Source organism: Branchiostoma floridae, chromosome 2, assembly GCF_000003815.2.
Source record: "Branchiostoma floridae strain S238N-H82 chromosome 2, Bfl_VNyyK, whole genome shotgun sequence".
Lineage (NCBI taxonomy): Eukaryota > Metazoa > Chordata > Leptocardii > Amphioxiformes > Branchiostomatidae > Branchiostoma > Branchiostoma floridae.
In genome coordinates this window covers 24,396,070-24,415,017 of record NC_049980.1, presented here as the reverse complement: position 1 = coordinate 24,415,017, position 18,948 = coordinate 24,396,070, and the positions used below count along the sequence as shown (strand labels likewise).

Here is an 18,948-nt window from a genome sequence, read left to right as displayed (position 1 = left end):
GAAAAGGTAGGCATTGTATTCGGAGCACTGTTTTGCCCTAGGTACGTATACTGCCCCTCACCTTGATCTGCACAATTGAAATCAATGAAGACATACCCCAACTTCCTCATATTTTCTTTGTTCCTAGTGTTCTGTCTTTTTGAACAGTAAAGCCTCATCGGCCCCAGATCACCACTACAAGTTTTGATATGTCACCTGAAAACACTTTCTATCTTTTCTATCATTACAGCCTTTCTTACAGACTACTTCTTTCTGGTGCTAATTTTAGTGATTTTACTGTAATGCCTCATTGTTCTTGTCCTAGTTATCTTCTCCTTTATTTATTTAGCTATTGTTTATCAGCAACATTTAGTATTTGATGTTAGGTTTCTTTATATTTATTGTTTTATCTTTGTGCATCTTCTGGGGACCCGGCCTCATAGAGAAATCAGCTTTCTGTTGCCGGCTCCTCACAGATTGTTTTTAATCTGTGAAGTTAATAAAGATAATAAAAAAAACTACTTACGTCATTTACCAGCTGTCCAACCATCCCGCTCCATTCCCCGTCATCCGTCATGGCACCGTAGGTTCGGTCAGGCACCTCGTACAAGTCGTAATCAAACTTGAGCATGCGCGATAGTTCGTTTATCATGTCCACACAGAAGCCTGTGTACTTGTAGCTCCCGTCCGCTGTCTTCTCCTTCATGGTAAATGGTGCCTCCTGTTGTATAAAAGAGTGTGACCAACTATTGTAAATTGCATAGCTAAAAACGGCTTGAATACTTTATCGAACTTTGCGATGAAGTCTAAAAACTCCCACAATAGTACGAGGGTTGTCATTAATGTATTTATAAATTCCCCATGTTAACGCATGTAAACTTCAGTTGCCTGTTTTTGCGACAAACTCTGTTTTCTTACCGCGTCGGAGATCAGCCGAACTTAATGTACCATGGAGAAATAATATGGGATGTAGGCGGCAAATGTGCATATAAACAAACCCTTGAACATGGTTGACTAAATGACAACTTGATCTACGTACTGACTTGTCATGATGATATATGGTACAGTAATATATATTTCACAGTTGAATAGGAGATGACGGGACCTATCGGCACGGGGATGGATTTTGATGAATGTTTTGTTATTTGTGATATAAATCAAATTGGACACGGCTATCGCGTCAGTGGTGACTTTGTTTTTGTCTTGGTCACCTTCAAGTCATACCATATAACGTGCTCATTTCCGTGTCACTACAAATACGTGGCAGTCGATAATTGTAGCTGTTTGCCTATTGATTTTTTTACAATTGACGTAGAAACTTAATGTATCAATGATTGTTTTGCTACGTATGTTTGTACTTATTTATTACACATTCTCTTCATTGGTGTGGCTGTTTACAACGCACAGACAGGGCTGCCAAACTACCCTGTGGCTATTACAAGGAATAAGTCTTGCTGACAAATGTAATTTGATATGTAAGAATAACAATCAATAGCAATATCCTAAGAACATAATGACTATAACAAGTATTTTGTACTTACCAGAATGGTGACGACCCTGAGAGTGCCGTTCCTCATGTCGATCAGCTGGCCTACAGCAACAAAGATGGAATGGCGGTATCTTGTCATTGACTGGCGTGATAGATTGAACAAAAAGATGGCACAGCATATGCTTTCTATGTCGGCATCCGGTACATGTATACAATTGCCACCAGCAGAAAAACCTACAGCCAGGTATTCCACAAATTATGATAAAGGGATTCACTATCTGAAGCGGAAGCATCATTTTAATATCATCTGGTTTTTCAGCACCCAGGACAGGGATAACGGGCCTTTCCCGGCTGTAACATCAAGGTGGTCACCAACTGGGGTAATGACAGAGGCAGGTTGACAGATAGGTGATCACGGTAACGGAAGGTGACTGGGTTTGAGAAGGGAACTGGTTAGGATCAAGCGTATAATGAACATCATGAGGTCAATGACCTGACTACAGTTGAGGGGGCCGACACGGTATCGACTCATGCTTGTAAGTGCCCTAGCAGTTTGGCCAAAGTGTAAAACATGCGTACACAAAAATCTTGATAACAATATCTACAATACTTCACCAACATCTATGATCAGTCGTATCAATTAGAAGCAACTCTGGGTATGGAAAGTAATCCACAACCACCATTTGTTATGTACCCGTAAACATTACATACGGTAGAATCCATTGAAAGATGAAGTAGACGCCAATGTTGACGCATATTCAGGGTGTCCGGTTATTGCCCCGTTAATTGGACCTGATCGTCCCTAGTGCTTCGGAGATTGCAACTGATGCGGTGATCACAAGGCTGGTTTGATCCACGTCCATTTTAGTCCCACCTACACCCATCAATAAAGTATTTCGGTAAAGAAGCTCTCTATATTCACGCAGATGAAACCTTGATTCTAGCGAAACAGTGCATTATAGTGATGTATTGGGGCCTTGAATTATCGTGATACGGCGGATTTGTATTCAGCAGGCGAATTGTCGAGGATCACGCCTGGTGGTCGGGAACGTGCTACCTCCGCGACCGCGGGGACTACAGAATCTAGGGCGTCTACCCCCGGGTCCGTCACGTGTCACGTGCGCCGCCACAATCTAGACATCGTCATCACGGATAACTTCGCTTCGTGTTGACGACACGTCTAAGGGCGAGAGGAAGTGATTAAGAAATCTCAATCAAAACAAACTGGAGTAGAAAATGATCTACAGTAAAACAATCCTCTACCACTCCAGCATAGTATTCTATTTAGGTTGTAAACCTGGTAACCTGCAGTAGGGCGTGAAACTGCAAGACAGGTATTTTTCTGCTGAAGATGGTCGTAACATCACACCATTTGTTTTGGTACCATTATTTTGTGGTAATTTGTCAACTTAGACGATATACACAGCGTTAAAATGGTGTTCTATACTAAAACCTACGTTCTATTACGTACGTGCCGCATTGTGAGCATATCTATTTTCAACAAAGAAATATAATAGATCTAATTTGGGAGATGGGAATCGGTTACCCAAATCCACAATCAAACTGATTTATGAAAAGTCATCCATGATAAGGTGTACACTAAGCACATCTCCTTTTTAACGTGCAAACCGAAGTACAGCTTTTAGTGGGATGAACGTTCTGCACAAAACGGATGTCACGGATCAGTACAGGATTCAAACTGCAGGAGGTATGACTACAATCAAATTGAGGATTAAATTTATGTGTCTCATACAAGAAAACATGTTCATTACGCCCATATGTCTGGCCTACATCCGAGGTAGTGAAAGTCCCATGGGAGAGATCAGTGCAATGGGTAACGTGTTGTTGAGACCAGAATAAAACTCTTAGGACAGGCCAAATCATATAATAACACAATTCTTGCACATGGGCAAATAATGAAGATTCAAATGTTCAAATATACATTAATATGTAACGTTGCATGCTGAGAAAGAATGATCTTTATTTGTGTGGCACTATTACTCTAACTTTATCTGGAAGATACACAGACATAAATGTCATTCGTATTCGTATCCTGACTGATACAAGAAAGTTAAGTATCTGTTATTGAAGGAGAAAAGTCACGACAGATGAGAGTAAGAGCAACTCATATCATCATGGGCTGATGTTACCATCTCACAGAAAGTCCTACTTGTGGTAGACTGACAGGCGTTACATGTAGTTCTTTGACATTTAAGAAGTGTTTTCTAACGATACGTAAGGGTCTGTTCGTGTTCATTATCGGGTGTCATAACATGAGACAAATGAGCATGGTTTATCACGTACATGTATACCATAGCGAACATGATTAAAAATGAAAACATCGCTTACAACGTAGTGAGAGGAGTTGCCTGTCTGCATGAGATACTGGTAGGTGGGCCAATTTGTATCTTTCATAAGTCTATTACCGGAAATCTTGGTGGACTTCTCCCGTCAGAGAAATCGTTATCCTGTGTGCTCTCTGGCGACCTGTAGTTGGAACTGGCTGCTCTCCCGTCTTGCAGTAATGGCGTTCTATGTTTTCATAATGATGTTAAACAGCCAGCATACGTGCCGAGGTCGGGACGAGCGCATTGATTTGCAATTGCAGGTTGATTAGATTCACCTTATCTGCTCGGGTGGGATATTGTTTGCCTGTGTGCAGCCCCAACACTGTTGCCTTGGACCGCTCTCTGAAACACGGAGGGGAATAGACTGCACAGATTCACGTCTCCTGTAATGTATCTCATCTACCCCTGTGACATAAGGTTACCTACTATCTGACATGCATGTACTTTCAATGAAGTCACCTTCAGGTGAGCAGCACACTTTTAACTTTTATACAGTCGGCTCGTCTCTCTCTCTCTGTCTCTCTCTGTCCCGTAGTATGTTTGTATTTGTTTTACAGCAAAAGTTTAACCCAAAAATGATGCATTAAAATTAAATTGTAATACTGTATATGATGAGCGACATGAAGAAGAATAGACGGCTTTAAAAAAAGGTAAAAAAAAAACACATATTTTCTGTAGTTGTTCGCTCATTGACTGGTCTCTACGTCCTCCAAGTCGATAATAGTCCTAAGTACCCGATGTAGTAGGGAAGTGGGATCAGTTAGCGCCAGTTAAAATGACCATCATTCCGATTCTCATTATAGAAGATAAAATGACGCCGGGGCATCTCCCAAGCACGGTACCTCTGCTGCCCTATATTTCATTGACAAACCAATTGCTCACCTGCCGTGGACCGGGGATCAATCATTCACCATGTGACACAGGTGATCGTTCATCTGTCTCCGCAGGCGCGTTTCCCGAGTAAAATATCTACCGGAGCTGATGTTATCTCTGAAGATAAGGCTCAAGTTAATTATTTCATGCTCCACAACAAAAGCTTGCCACAAGGCACGGGCAGACAAATAGTATAGTTGACCTAGTTAAGGGTGATTGAGAACATCCGAGTCTGTAATTTCAGAGATGGACGCTGATGATTTTTGTTGCTTACCTACTCCTGAACTCCACCGGAAGGCCTAGTAATGGTCACTACTTCAACCAGCGCCTGCGACTGCGTGTGCAGCCTGACGGCGATTTTGAATAAAAGTATATTCAGGTATAACATTATCCTCGCGGTAAATCAGATTTTCTGCTGAGTTGCCTAGCGCCTGTATAGCTCACTCGAAACGGAAACTGTAAGGAGTTTTCAGGCTGTAAGATCAATGGGCCTTTCTAACCAGCAAGATCGACTATTCCATTAAGATGAAAAACTTCTTCACCGAAAGCTGCAACTTGCTGACAAGATAACTCCTGACAGCACACCCCCTGCAAACCTACCATACCCCCATCAGAGTCAGAGAGAATTTAAGATGATACCCTTCGTCAGAAACCGGTGGTTATAAAAATCGTAACGTGAAATACTGAGAGTATCACAATTCAATTAAAAAACACGCACTATACTTGACAAAATATATGGTTATCGCCCTTGCTCGTCTAAAGCTAATGGGATATCCGTTTCTGTCCGCGAGGGTCCAGCTTATCAAGATAAGTCTTGACGCCTCAGGGCGAGTCTTTGGAAATGAACGGGCCGGATCTACCTGATAGCATGGTACTCCTGGGGAATATGGAGTGCGGGGGCGGGGTTCTACCAAGGCGTTATTTTTCTGGAAATGATCGATTGACCTCGCAATATTTCCAGATCAGATCATATTCCGACACTTTTTTCTTGGAGACAGAGCTGATCCTAAACAATATGGAAAGTCTAGAAAACATCCTCTACCCGAAGAAGTAACTATTTTCTACAGACATTCATCACGTCATTGGGAGGGATTTCCTGACGGAGGGACCTACCGTTGAGATAGACGGGTAGTCTTATAGGATTGACCTTGTGATATCCATGCATTCGGTAGTGTATAGGAACCGTAGTTCATAGGAAGAATGGGAAATCAAGCTGTTTATCTCTACCATTGAAGTACGAACGACGTACTTTCTCGCTGTGAGCATGAGCTGACAAGTTGCTCTGTTTGGCTGCTTTAATACGTGATTTGTGTTTTCAACTCCAAGGAAAGGGCCATTACGGTTGAAATGTTACCAAGGAATACCTTTAATCTTACATTTTTGGCATTACATTTGATCTGGCAGATACTGCGATGGCCCCAGGGTATGTGCGGCACCTCCTGTATGAGTGGGAGGAAGCGGGGAGAGGGTGTTGTTGCGCACAGATGCACAGATCCATCCCACTGGCCAAACCATCACACAAGAATACCCTAAAGCATATGCATTTCACATTCCAGGAAAATAGCGTTAAGTGAAATTCGTACGTAGACTACACCAAAGTGCTAGAGTACGCCAAAGTGCACCAAATAGCGAAAGGCTCAAAACGTTGCCACAGCACAACTCGAACAAATTGTAACTTTGCTGCAAAAGTTGGTATTGCGGAATCAGTTATTTCACCTAAAAAGGGTTGAAAACATATACCCCAAAGGACTTTAAAGTGGGCAACTGTTAGGTAAACCCATGCAATGTCAAACGACGTCATTGACAAAGACTACCTGCATTTTCACACCACGCAAGGCTTTAAAATGATTCAGTGTTGAAGATCCTTCCATCCACTGTAGAGAGTCAAGCCTAATTGGATTTACTGCTGTTTTCAGTTCACGTTCAAACCAAAGCCAACATTCTGTAATACTACCACCTGCTGATAAACCGGACTGCACAGCTTAGTCAGTGACAAATCTGTATTAAGATAACCTATAACATCACATCACGACCCCAAGGATTGCAATTTGGGGCAATTTGCGAGCTGTTGGGCCAGAATGGTAATGTTGACCGGAGAGGTGAGCGTAGCCAAAACGTCTAACAGTCACGTCCAGTAACAAGAATCCTTCACTCAATATAGCACGTGTGTCGTATGATCGAAGCTGCGTTATTTGAAGATGAGGCATCGGGCAATTCAGTGATGCCTGCAGCAACAGGAGACACAGAGCTCGGTCCTATCTACCCGTGACGTACAGTTGATCGTAGCCGTTTCAGAAACATAGGCAATTTTGGAGTCTAATACGGCACTGTCATCATCATAGATCAGTGGTGACATCTCGTGCTGGCCAGGAGTGGGTTAGTATGATTCAGGGTGGGACGGGGGAAGCGAGACTGGATCAATACTGGACGGTTCAGCCCCGGGTAACCTCTCATCTCAACAGGATTATGAACCCTACAGGGATAAAGACTCATTGCCATGGTAACGTTGGCCATATCAAGTCAATATTCACCGAGGGAAGACCCGAAGTTAGGAAGTGTCTTGGTTATGGTTATAGCCAGAAATTGCTAACATAACTCTTCTCCAAATGGAGCCGTCACCAGTCTAGATATAACTTTCTGTTTCCTAAAGGTGAAAAACTTAGCAGCAGTCCAAGTATGTGCAGACTATGATATCCTTTTAAGCAGCAGGTGCTGGTCCTGTTCCATGAAGCACAGGGACACTACAAGCATGCAGTACAACATGGGTACAGTGAACAAGAACTACAATTCCGTGAGATGTTGTGATGCTCCTAGGCTGATGACATGTCCAACTGAACAAAGAGAGGGGACTCGGATGAAGGAGCAAGTTGTGCTGTCAAGCACACAATGAAAGTTAAATATTGCATCTTAGCTAACGAAAGGATTGCCACCGCTAGTATTTGTGAAGGTTGTCTCGCAAAATGGACATATTTCAAACAAGAAGTACTACTCTGAAGGACTCACGATTGCGTGATGCAAAGGGAACTATTCCGGAATGTTCTGTTCACCCAAACTACCGGTTTCTACACAGAGAGCGTTTGCCTTGGAAGTAAGTATGGATACGAAATATTGCCGCGAGTGCATTTGCCCACATACATGTAGCCCTGTTCGATTTATCCCTCGAATCAAAGTTGTGGAATATGGTTAAAATGGTCCAGCTGTAAAATATTCAGTATAAGGTATATGCCTTATACTGAATATTTTACAGCTGGACCTACTAGCTGAATATGGTTGAATACAAACTCGCCTCTTCCTACCATAAATGCTACACGACTCTGAACGGTTCAGGGAAGTGTGAAGAAACTTTGAAGAACCCCATCTCAAGTAGCCTTGGCCTTAATGGAAGCCCAGGCGAGATGGGGAAATATCTCCGGTAACAGCCACTGTCTATCACGAAGTGCCACAGCGAACATAACGGCCTCCGGTTGGTCTTTCTGGTAATAACGGAAACGACAGCTCGTTACGGACATAAAACACGGCGCAGTTTAGAGACATCTATTTTATGAACTATGGTCATACTGCTTCAACATAGGCATAAAACTGCACCTTGCCATTTTGTGTGATGGTCTCAGATACCAGCAATTTCTCAGATACCAGTATATAATTGCACTCTTACAGGGACAGTAAACCACAAACTTGCTGCTATCCCTTTTGCCTTCGGACGATAATAGTGTCACCAATCATATAGTGCTACAGAATGGCTGAGCAAGTGTGGGCTCCACGCTTGGATTGCAGCGGCACGCATTACTTGAATAGCTTTCATGAATGATGATGTCGAGACAGTGAAAACATATTGCATTTCCTTCTGCTGTTTTTATAACCACGTATTTGACCATTACATTTGAAAATGTACATGTATGGAATAGACCTCCGTTTTAACTTGACGACGCGACCAATAAATAGATAGACCATAGAACAGCAAAATTACCGTTAGCCAGATACACGCAGAGTTAGGGAAAGGAGGTAAAAACTGTGGGAAATAAAGCGACATTTGATAGATAAATGACAAAATGATAGTAGCAAGAATGACATGATGTGCCCTTTGCACGACCTCTCAACGACACAATGGGGACTGCCTTACACTAACCTGTTTGGAAGAGACACGCCAAGCAGACCACAGCAGCCACAGTCCTCTCCAAGCGTCCCATACTTGAACAACAGAGTTCCGGCTCGACTGAAAAGTAACTGACCCAAGCCAAAGGTGCGGAGCTGCATTTATATGTGCGCTGGGTTGCTAGGCGACGGAACGTCACATCTCAATCATTGTTGGCATGGTCGCAGGGAATGCTGGGTATAGAAATCATACCTTCCAGTTCTTATCATCTATCGAATGCGTCCTTTTGTTTCAATGAATATCACTGCCCATCAGTTGTACCTCATCATCATTATGATGTGCCTACGGAACGACGAAACACCGTCCATACAGCTAGGTCAATCTATTTTCTTAATAATTGAATTGATTCCTATCCATTTTCGTGATAATTTCAGAGGCTTAAATTTTATCATCTCCAAATAAGACATTCATCTATCTATCTTAGCTGTAATCTGAAGTATCATCGACCGACCTAGATTTTCACGATGAAGGACGTTTTCCACATACCAAAGACGAACCTTGGAGAATTCCGTAATCAGCACCCCGCCTGAAGGGGTCCCGTAAGAGCACGGCTCGGTTTGTTTACACCTGGACCCGCCGTACTCCCAGCCTGCTGCGAACCTCCGAAAGGTCAGGCGAATAAAAGATGGCTGACTATGATGGAAAGGCTGTATGATGAATGATGTCTCCTGACGCCGGGAACAAAGGATGAGACGCCACAGTTCTATTCATAAACAATTTCCTTCCTCTCATTAGCCTGTTATTAGTGACTGAAGAAAATGAAATGGTTATTAATTTGTTTGTAATCCCTTTGTCAAAACCTAATTAAGCGGGCGTGTGATTACTGTAGGACAACCCATCCGCAGGGGGAATAAGTCAGGACCATCTTTTGAAACTGTGAGCAGAAACGAAAGCAATTTATAAACCTTTTGTTCCTGAAGATGGTAGGAATACAGGTGAAAAAATAAATGATCAGGTTATCTCAATGTCCCTTCAAGTAAGATAGAATTGTCGTTTTACAGAATGAGTAATTCCTAGCAATAATATTTCATTACTGGAACGTCTCTTACTGTGCTGTATGCTGAAAATGAAAGCCCCTCTGGGATAGTAAAAGGCTCTACTGTATTTCCTGCCGAGACGGACTTGAGCCAGTTAAACTACGCGGAGCGATAAAGTGGAGAAGTTACGAGGTAGGGACATGATGAAGGTAACTGGGGTATACAGGATTGTCATCTATCAGTCTGGCTGTTTCCGATAATCGAAGGACAAATTTCCGCCTTGCATGGTACAGAATGATGTAGCGTAACCTGAACTTGACATAATCATTTATAATCATACGTTCAATACATAGTCACTGTAAATGTCAAACGTGTTCAAAGGCAAACAGCTTACGGTTATGCATATTTTTTTATCTTTCTTGTGCAAATAAATTTTCACAACTTGTTTCAACGCCCCACGACCCTGCCCGGTCCGTTCCTATACCGTAACCAGGCACTGGAAAAAGTTAACGTTAGATATGAGCTGAATAAAAGTTTCCTAAAACTTACAGTTGAAACAAATGAGCTTTGCCAGAGGTCACGTTTCCTGGAAGTCCGAGCTGAGATATCTCGAATGACAAATTGGGAGTGATACCTCCGTCCTTCTTATCACCTAGCACTGAGCCTAAGTGGGTGATTACAGCAAAGTAAAGACCGTCTAGATTGGACGAGACACATCAAAATACTTCTCAGGCAGATAAATAACAGGTGGGGGTGAGAGGTCGACATCGGAAGGAGCCGGCCATCAGCGCCTGATGGTCAGTCCAGGCTTTGAAGAATCAGCTCCCACGAGTTTTATTACGTGCAGGGATTTTCCATAGTATCACACAAAGGAAAGTATATACGTTTGGTTCTGAGAATGTGCCAAGTAATACTTAGCGGCACGGCTGTAACCTGGAATTACGGGGCACTAGTAAGTGGTGGTTGTGAGATCATGGAAGGGTCATTACCCTTGTGTAACGAAGGTTTCTCCAACGAAAATAAATACCGTAATCAGCATGCCACTCAGAACTTCCAGGAAATATCGTTCGATGACCTGGAAGGAATAAAAGATAAGGCACAGTGGTGATTGCCAAGGTTGGTATCTGTGGCACTATAGCTCTGTGAGTAGAAAATTCAGATGATCTTTTGCCATGACTTTCAAGTAGAAAGTTTGTGCTGTGGCTTGGTTCATGCGAGCATAATAAGTTTTCTGCCAGTGTGTCATGAACATGTTGTATCAAGTTGCTCTCAGGGTCATGCAAAGTTGTTGACTCAGTACCTCTGTTTCCAGTTTTGACAGTTTCCAGTAGGTACCTAGTTCTTGCATTCTTCTAGACTTTTCATCAATGCTGCTCTGGAATGATATCATCGATTCCTTCAACACGTCAGCTGAGCTGATTGTCTACTTGTGGTGCAGTTGTGTCTCCGCATCTTCAGGTGACGAGCTCGTCATCTTCATCCGTGTTGTCCCATTCAATCCGTGCTGTCCCATTCAATCCGAATCCGTGTTGTCCCATTCAGTACGTGCTGTCCCATTCAGTCCGTGCTGTCCCATTCAATCCGTGCTGTAACGTTCAGTCCGTACTGTCACATTCAGTCCGTGCTGTCACTTTCAGTTGGCAGTACATCCAATGACCATTCATAATGATTATACTGCCTTTCAGATTACTTGTCTTGCATGTGCTGAAACCACGTTCAGCCATGTGTCGTTCTTAAAGACAAGGTGCGAAGAAATAACATACTCTGCACTTCTCAACATCTTGTGAGACTTTTCCAAAGCTCACCACCAAAATGGTGCTACTTCATTTCCCTTCTGTGAGTAAGTGTGATATGAAACAAAATTTTTCATCAAGACGCAAAGGAGTTAAGTTTGTTCAGTCACCTTACGTCTAGCTTCATTGTGGATATCTTCAAATAGTGTATGCCGGTCAGCAAAGTTTGATTGCACCAAAGTCAAGTTGGCATGATAATGCTGGATGCATTTACGTCACCCTAGATGTAATCAATTCAATAATCACAGGAACTATATATAAGGCACGGTGGCTGCCAGTACTGATCGAGTTGCAATACTCAACAAGACCTGGAATATATTTGCTAAACATGAGAAACATAATTGGAATTGTGTTCAGCATGCTACACCTTGTAATGACGATACGGTCTATTGTGTCCTTTATTGTAACGGGTCGTTTTTCATGACCTTCAAAGGCATCCCGGCACAACAAACAAGCGAATTACACGGCTTAATGTAGATACAAAAGCAAACGACCCAAAGGCAAGATAAGAAGAATCCATACTCCCCAACGTAAAATGGTTCATCAATCGCTACAGTAATTTCCTTAATTGCTTTTTATTATCCTCGGAATGTCCTCTATGCATGGAAGTATGTACGACATCATTAGTGTGGAGAAGTGAAAACCGATGTGACCTTGGTTGCATCATTATAACTGCTGCTTACAACTGTTCTTTTCTGGCAGGAGCAATCATCCGTCACGTCCTCTATGTTCATGGTCGTTTAGAAATTCTCTCCATTAGAGGCTTGACTTCAACCCTAATTCAGGTAACGTTAAACAAGATATGGGTAATGTAAACTACCTGAAAGAGATATCCGACTATGTCATTATCTAATACCTAAGGACCAACTTGAAACTGGAAGAAAATGCTTTGATTGCCCTGCGTATCATGTTTAGATGTGCACTCATTTCTCCCCCTTTACTTAACCACAGCAATAAAGCAACTCCAACCATGCCATTAGGGAAGGCACTGGTTACAGCGCAGTAAATGGAACAACATATCCAATCCACAAGAACATCATCATGTCTAATCCTGTACAATTGTAGGCATCAAGAAAAATATGTGCTGATCCTGACAACCTAAAGGTCACCCCAAAGATACATGGTGGGGTCAAAGAGGTCAAGCGTGAGGAGATTGACGTATCAATCTGACAGGCAGCGAAGTGCAGCGATGATATCAAAAGGCGTACTCTCTCCGGGACAAGATAATCCTGTATGAGTTATGGTAGGGGAGATGGTTACAGGAGAAGTCCGTGTATTACAAGGTTATACTGATGGAGGTTCCGGTGTACATCGCTTTAATCTACGGTCAATGGCCAAGTTTGGAGAAACAAGCGCGTAGATTGCCGTGCATGATTCATTTTATCGAAACGGGTCGAATCAATTTTGAAACGCATACATTGCACGATGCCTTGTGGAGATCTGTACCTGATTTGCAAGTATCTCTGATGAATCGCTGTCAAAGATCACTTAGAGAGCACTGGCAAGTACTTCCAGGGATGACCTTGGGGCATCTTCGTCATATTTCACTTGATCATTACTCCTGCCGTTTTCACATGACATTTTCTCTAGTAAATGGTTCAGATGTAAGTTGGTATGTCCCTGTAGCTCAACTGGTAGCGGCCCAACACTTGAGCTCCTGCTTTTAAATTTGTTGGTGACTGGGAGACTCCGGCTCAATCCTGGGAAGGGTACCTCGGTTCGGGCTGCACCCGACTTTCGGAATCTTTTCAAAGGGCGTGCAATGTTCCGGGAGGTGCCTATAGCACGTTAAAGGGGCAATATTAGCAATCCCCTTCTTATACAAACATACCCTATTAAAAAAACAGCGAGAAAACATACTGCCCTGCCCTGTGTGCCCCTGGGGACTACAGGGGTCTGAACGAAGATATCAGACAATGACTCAGCCAATGTTAAGGACTCCCAAGAAATAATGGCGTGTCCTGATATGCAGAAACTCCCGTCTGCAGTTCTCCAGGGGAAGCTCGATAATTCACGCACGGTCTCCTAACGCCAATAGCAACAACTCGATACCCGAGGAGTCCACTTCTGATTTACGTAGACTTAATGGAGATGGCCATCAAGAAGTTGTTACACTTAATCAATGGACTTTTCCGGTGCTATTACTTACTAAGATATGTATAGCCTGGGACTGCGCCAAGGCAAGGTCATAAATTGAAGGAACCGAAGGTTCAGAGAGTACGGGCGTGCTTCTACTTGCAATTACATGTATAAGAGTTCTTTTAAGTGGCTTTGTGAAGAAATCGAAGGGTAGCCTATATCTTATATACTAATGGTCATGGGTAGTTTGTAAATGTTGGAACATCTTAAACAGACTACCCAACATGCAGATAGGTTACAGGTATAATGAGATCGGAGTTCCTGCCATTTAGCACAACGAAATGGTCCTAATTGACTATGAAAATATAGCCCTAATGTGCATAATCACATTATCAAAATGTCATTACGATATACTTAATCAATGTTACCTGTAGGTAAAAAAAGTATGAGCATTTATTCATCTTTCTCTAATTATCATGTTTCAAAATCTGTAACTAGAACGCTTCTGCAGTTCCAAAGAAATCTGTTAGAGGTCCCTTATTCCCGAGAACTTCGACTTAAAGCTCGTAACCACAGCTTGTCCAAAACACGAAATAGTAAAAATGAACGTTTTGCTGCAAAAATTTCCTCGATAGGATATGACATACAACATACAAAATTTCATGACAAACCATTTTTGAATTTAGCTTTTTGATTTATACTGCTAGGCTACATACATAATTACATACATACCAAAATACATACATAAATACATACCAACATACATATATATTTACTCTACCAGATCATAACCTTCTTGGAGAAGGTGACAAAAAATCCCGCCTACATATCAGGGCGATTCCATCGCATAAAGGCCACAGAAAAGTTGCTTCCTATCAGGTGTGTGACAACATGGAAAGGGACTACACCGGCTGACACACTAACGTTCCTTCTTTTCCACCTTTCCATTCTTTAACAAGTTGTTCCTGTTGTAATTGTAAGTCCGCAGGAATAACTTTATATGTATATGAGAGAGGTCAATTGTTTGTTTGTTTTCAACATCATGTCGTCATTGTGGCACATAAGTTCATAACATAACCTGATGTCACTAGCAGGTGATGTTATGCGCCCAATGGAAATGGATGGCATGGGGGTTTTTTTGAAACCGGATGAGAGTCGTAACCGAGGTCGTCCTTCACCGACACTCAAGAAGGTAATCGAGGAGGACTTTAGACTTGATAAAATTTCGCTATGTCATGCCCGATAGGGACCTGAGCAATAACTGGAGTCACTACACAAAAGAAGATGGACTGAACTAGAAAACTGAAGGTCGTCATCATGTGGCTGGCTTTGCCAAAATCATTGAAGCAGTGTATAAGAATAATAAGCCAACCCAGAAAAGCTTACTTCTATCCCATTCAGCAGAGTACTTGCGTGACGCGATGACGTCAACCCTCTCCAGATCTTTCCTGATGGATTTGTTGTGTGCCTTACTCTACTGACCTTTGCCACGTGCGTCGCCTGTACAGTTTTTCAGAAATGGTTGGAAGCGTGCTCATGATACCTCAAGGCGTGCATCAAGGCCGCTAATTAGATGATTGCGATCGACCACACGACAAGACGTGATTACCTTCGTCTTGAGACTTCCATGGAACATAATCCTCGGTGTTTTGTTTCCACTGAAGAAGCAGTAATTGATTGCTTACGGTTCAAGTCACGCCGGTAAGCACGAAAGGCGCGCTGAGGTGGGACCCCACATGGCGTAGTCTCTCCGCAATGGTGATAATGCAGGGTGATTTGTGCTGCACAGGTATTCTACACTTAAACCTATTCATCAGAATATACTTCCCATGTCGCTGTTAAGTCTTATACACCAGATAAGCAGTGAGAGCATTTCAGATCAAGGCACATTCCCGTGTAACATCAAGTTCACTCCCCAGTCCTACATCGTTCCTGATCTAAAAGGTCGTTAGACAATCTTATTCCCACTCCGTATGATAAAGTGAGAGTGCAGCTTCAAATTGATGACTAAAATTAGTGGCAACGGAAATCGATTTCCCTACAAAAATGTCAACACGGGAAATTATGAGCCTCCTTAGGATTAACAACACCGCTATATCACGTAGTCTGTCAAATCACTGCTGCACGGATTTCGTTCTGTACAACTTTGTCTTCACAACGCCTCTTCCATTTTACCTAAAAGTGTAATTCCAACACTTTGAATCCTTTTGCGTCAAACAGTGACATCAATTTGCCGCAGCTTTAAGTCGCAAAGCCCTAATGGTTTCCTAATGTGACACTTTAATGCGACATGGTGCATTTCCATGGTACTGAACATGCAGCTGTTGTTAAACAATTAGCCTCATTAGAGGAATTACTTCCCCCAATTTGCCTCCACGCCCATAGCACCGCAGATTCACATTGCAATAAAATATACAAACAACATCTACTCAGACGTCAACTTAATCATGTCTGCAGATGCCACAGATTTACCACCGCAGATATCGTTTTGAAAACGCATGCTGTCAAAAAAAATCAGCAAAGTTGTCTATTGAAAAGAGCTTTGAATAATTCAGCGCGATCAAATTGACTAAGTAAGATAAAAGACGGGACTTGCCGATGCGGAAATTGCCGTATATGACGAAAGATTAAAGCTGTACTTCATTTCCTGACTACGAAGGACTTATAGTATCGCTCCGTTGCATATTTCTTCATGTGAGGACATATTACTTTCCTGACGTCATGCTTCACATTACAGCTATCATAGTTAGTATGAATATCTTAAGTCATTGCGATGATTTCAACTGAGTTGGTGCCACTGGTACTAAATTTTGACAGTAAAAGTTAATTTGCTTTACATTCTACGTTTTGAAAGTCACCAATGTATTGACTTTCAGTGGTTAAGGCAACTTGCGAATGACGAACATTGTTATGAGCGATGATGTGAGCTTCACCCGGAGGTGATCCCATTAACAGCCACAAAGCCTGCACCACAGAATGGCTATCAAACTAGAATGTGAATTATACCACGAGTAAGTCTGACTGGCACAGCGGCCACGGGCTGTTTGGGTAACCCCTAATTAATCCACTCTACGGTCAACAGCGTTGGTGTCCCCTCACCGTTCACATCCGCACCCAGCGCCGTAATGTGATTGCAAACTCGGCTCTGTGCCGGCACAGACACCATCAAATTGGATTTACTACTTATAATTCCCATCTTTATGCACGGTGCCACCACACATTACGAAGGTGTTGAATAAAATATAGCTACACCGTGAACTCCGCAATATTGCAAGGCGAAATTTGCTGGCTGCTGGACCGCATATGTATTGGCTTTAGTAATCCGGTAAATTACATCGATTGGAAAATGTACAGACTGCAATATGGCTCATTCAAAGTATGTGATAATTTTAGATTATGAAATATAAAAACGAGCCAGATTTGGAACAAGACTGATAGGCCAGATTTTGTTATAACTAAGTTTAATAGTAACTGGTGATCGTAGCATCCCTTTGGTTTTCTCTCTGGCTGGCTGGCTGGCTGTGTGTGTGTGTGTGTGTGTGTGTGTGTGTGTGTGTGTGTGTGTAGTGTGTGTGTGTGTGTGTGGTGAGTGTGTGTGTGTGTGTGTGTGTGTGTGTGTGTGTGTGTGTGTGTGTGTGTGTGTGTGTGTGTGTGTGTGTGTGGTCGTGTTGTGCTCTGTGCTCCTTGGGAAACATAAACGTGCACCATGACAACACCATGAGCAGTTATAGATTACAATATATAGGTGTAGCAACAATATATATCTGCCTCACCCGATCCACGGAGTCGAACTCTACGCCAGCACAATTCTGATCACGACTTGTCACCCAATATTTCCAGCTAACTGAGCTGTTCCCGCCTACCCAACCTGAAATATTCATTACTGGCAACAAGCTTCTCCTTTCACACTTGGCTGCGCCAAAGCTGTCTGCACTGCCCCTGATTGCAGCGTGATCTTCCTGTGGCAATAACACTTACTGTGGCAATAACGTGCAACTCTATCTCTACTAGATGGGTCCGTCAGTCACCAGAACTAGACGTTTATTGGGTGTAACTGTGCAGTTTTAGAAAAGGAGAGGAAATCTCCAATTAACGTCGGTCACTATTTCAACTCTAGAACATTTGATAGAGAATCATGTGGATATTGAACACGTGCCAAAGCGGCGAGCGCCATTGTTCTTGTCTGGACAGTCCAATTATTCTTTTCTCGTCATTTCCCTGGCAACATTTTGATTGTGTTTTGATAAATTGTTGAGGCTAATGAAAACTTGCAAATCCCTCTTCCGTCAGTGTTTGTAACCAACATAACACCTGTCGTCTCTCAGTGCACTGCTGGAACTAGTGCTTGATAGCTGTCACCAGGGCTTTCAGTGCAAGTCACAGAATTTTTCCTGTGAAAACTTTCCCTTTAATTTACAACCAAAGGCTACTAGCGTTACTAACTTGCTGTGCATCTCAATTCACCACAATGTCCTATTGCTGGCTGTGAATAGCGGGAGACAGGGATTAATGTTACACTGATATGGGACCACTAGTTATATACAAAGTTCTGCGAGTACTGGCCGCGACAAGGTGCTGTTGAAGACTGCTCCATATTTAGAAAAGCTGGCCGTATTCGTACAAAGCATAATGTACGCTAAGCATTATGCGTTAGATTTTATCGCACATATATACCGTATCCGGAGTGTAGAGCTATCCATTACTCTATACAGCTAACTACAACATAACGTACGACTTTGGAAAGTTTCCGACTGTCCTACGAGATCGGACGTGATAGAGGACCTGAGTGATGCGTCCAAACCGTGCAAACAGCCCGTCCGTACATCACCAAACGTTCCAAATGTCAAGGCAAGGAGAGTTCAATCTCCAGGTGAAGAAACTGATATCTATCTATCTATTGTACATTACATGTATATTCATCATGTATCATTCTATAATGATAGTCAACGGGCGGATCGGATGGATGACACTAAAAGCAGACATCTGATACGAGAACATGTAAACAGATCTGTGGATTTATTTAATACCAGGCTTCATGAATCTTGGTTCACCTGGACATGGCCTTGATACCAGGTTGGGGAAACAGGTATGCATGGTCCGAATCCGGCTCAGAAGTGGGTCAGCCCGGATCCGGATTAAATATGGATCAATCCCTTGCCTGGGTAAATCCAGATTCGAAAGACTGAAAATCTTGGTCATGACCGGGTTCAAAGTCTGGGGACGGATTTTAACTGGAGTTTTTACAATTAATTAAAAT

The 18,948-nt window shown here is 42.6% G+C and overlaps 1 protein-coding gene across 7 annotated transcripts in view; it reads right to left on the bottom strand.

Annotated features, from left to right (window-relative positions):
• Nucleotides 1-18,948, bottom strand: part of LOC118409787 (glutamate receptor 4-like) — an 80,916-nt gene that overhangs the window by 6,637 nt on the left and 55,331 nt on the right. For 4 of the 7 annotated variants that reach the window (XM_035811095.1, XM_035811094.1, XM_035811093.1 and 1 more), the window contains 2 exons: nucleotides 1,521-1,570; nucleotides 506-700 (listed from right to left, as the gene is read on the bottom strand). In XM_035811095.1, the coding sequence (XP_035666988.1) occupies nucleotides 506-700; nucleotides 1,521-1,570 (245 nt within the window). Of the gene's footprint in view, nucleotides 1-505; nucleotides 701-1,520; nucleotides 1,571-2,179; nucleotides 2,343-3,894; nucleotides 6,177-7,985; nucleotides 8,163-8,815; nucleotides 8,949-18,948 lie in introns of those variants that run through there. The other 3 variants (XM_035811097.1, XM_035811098.1, XM_035811100.1) reach the window with 3 other exon arrangements.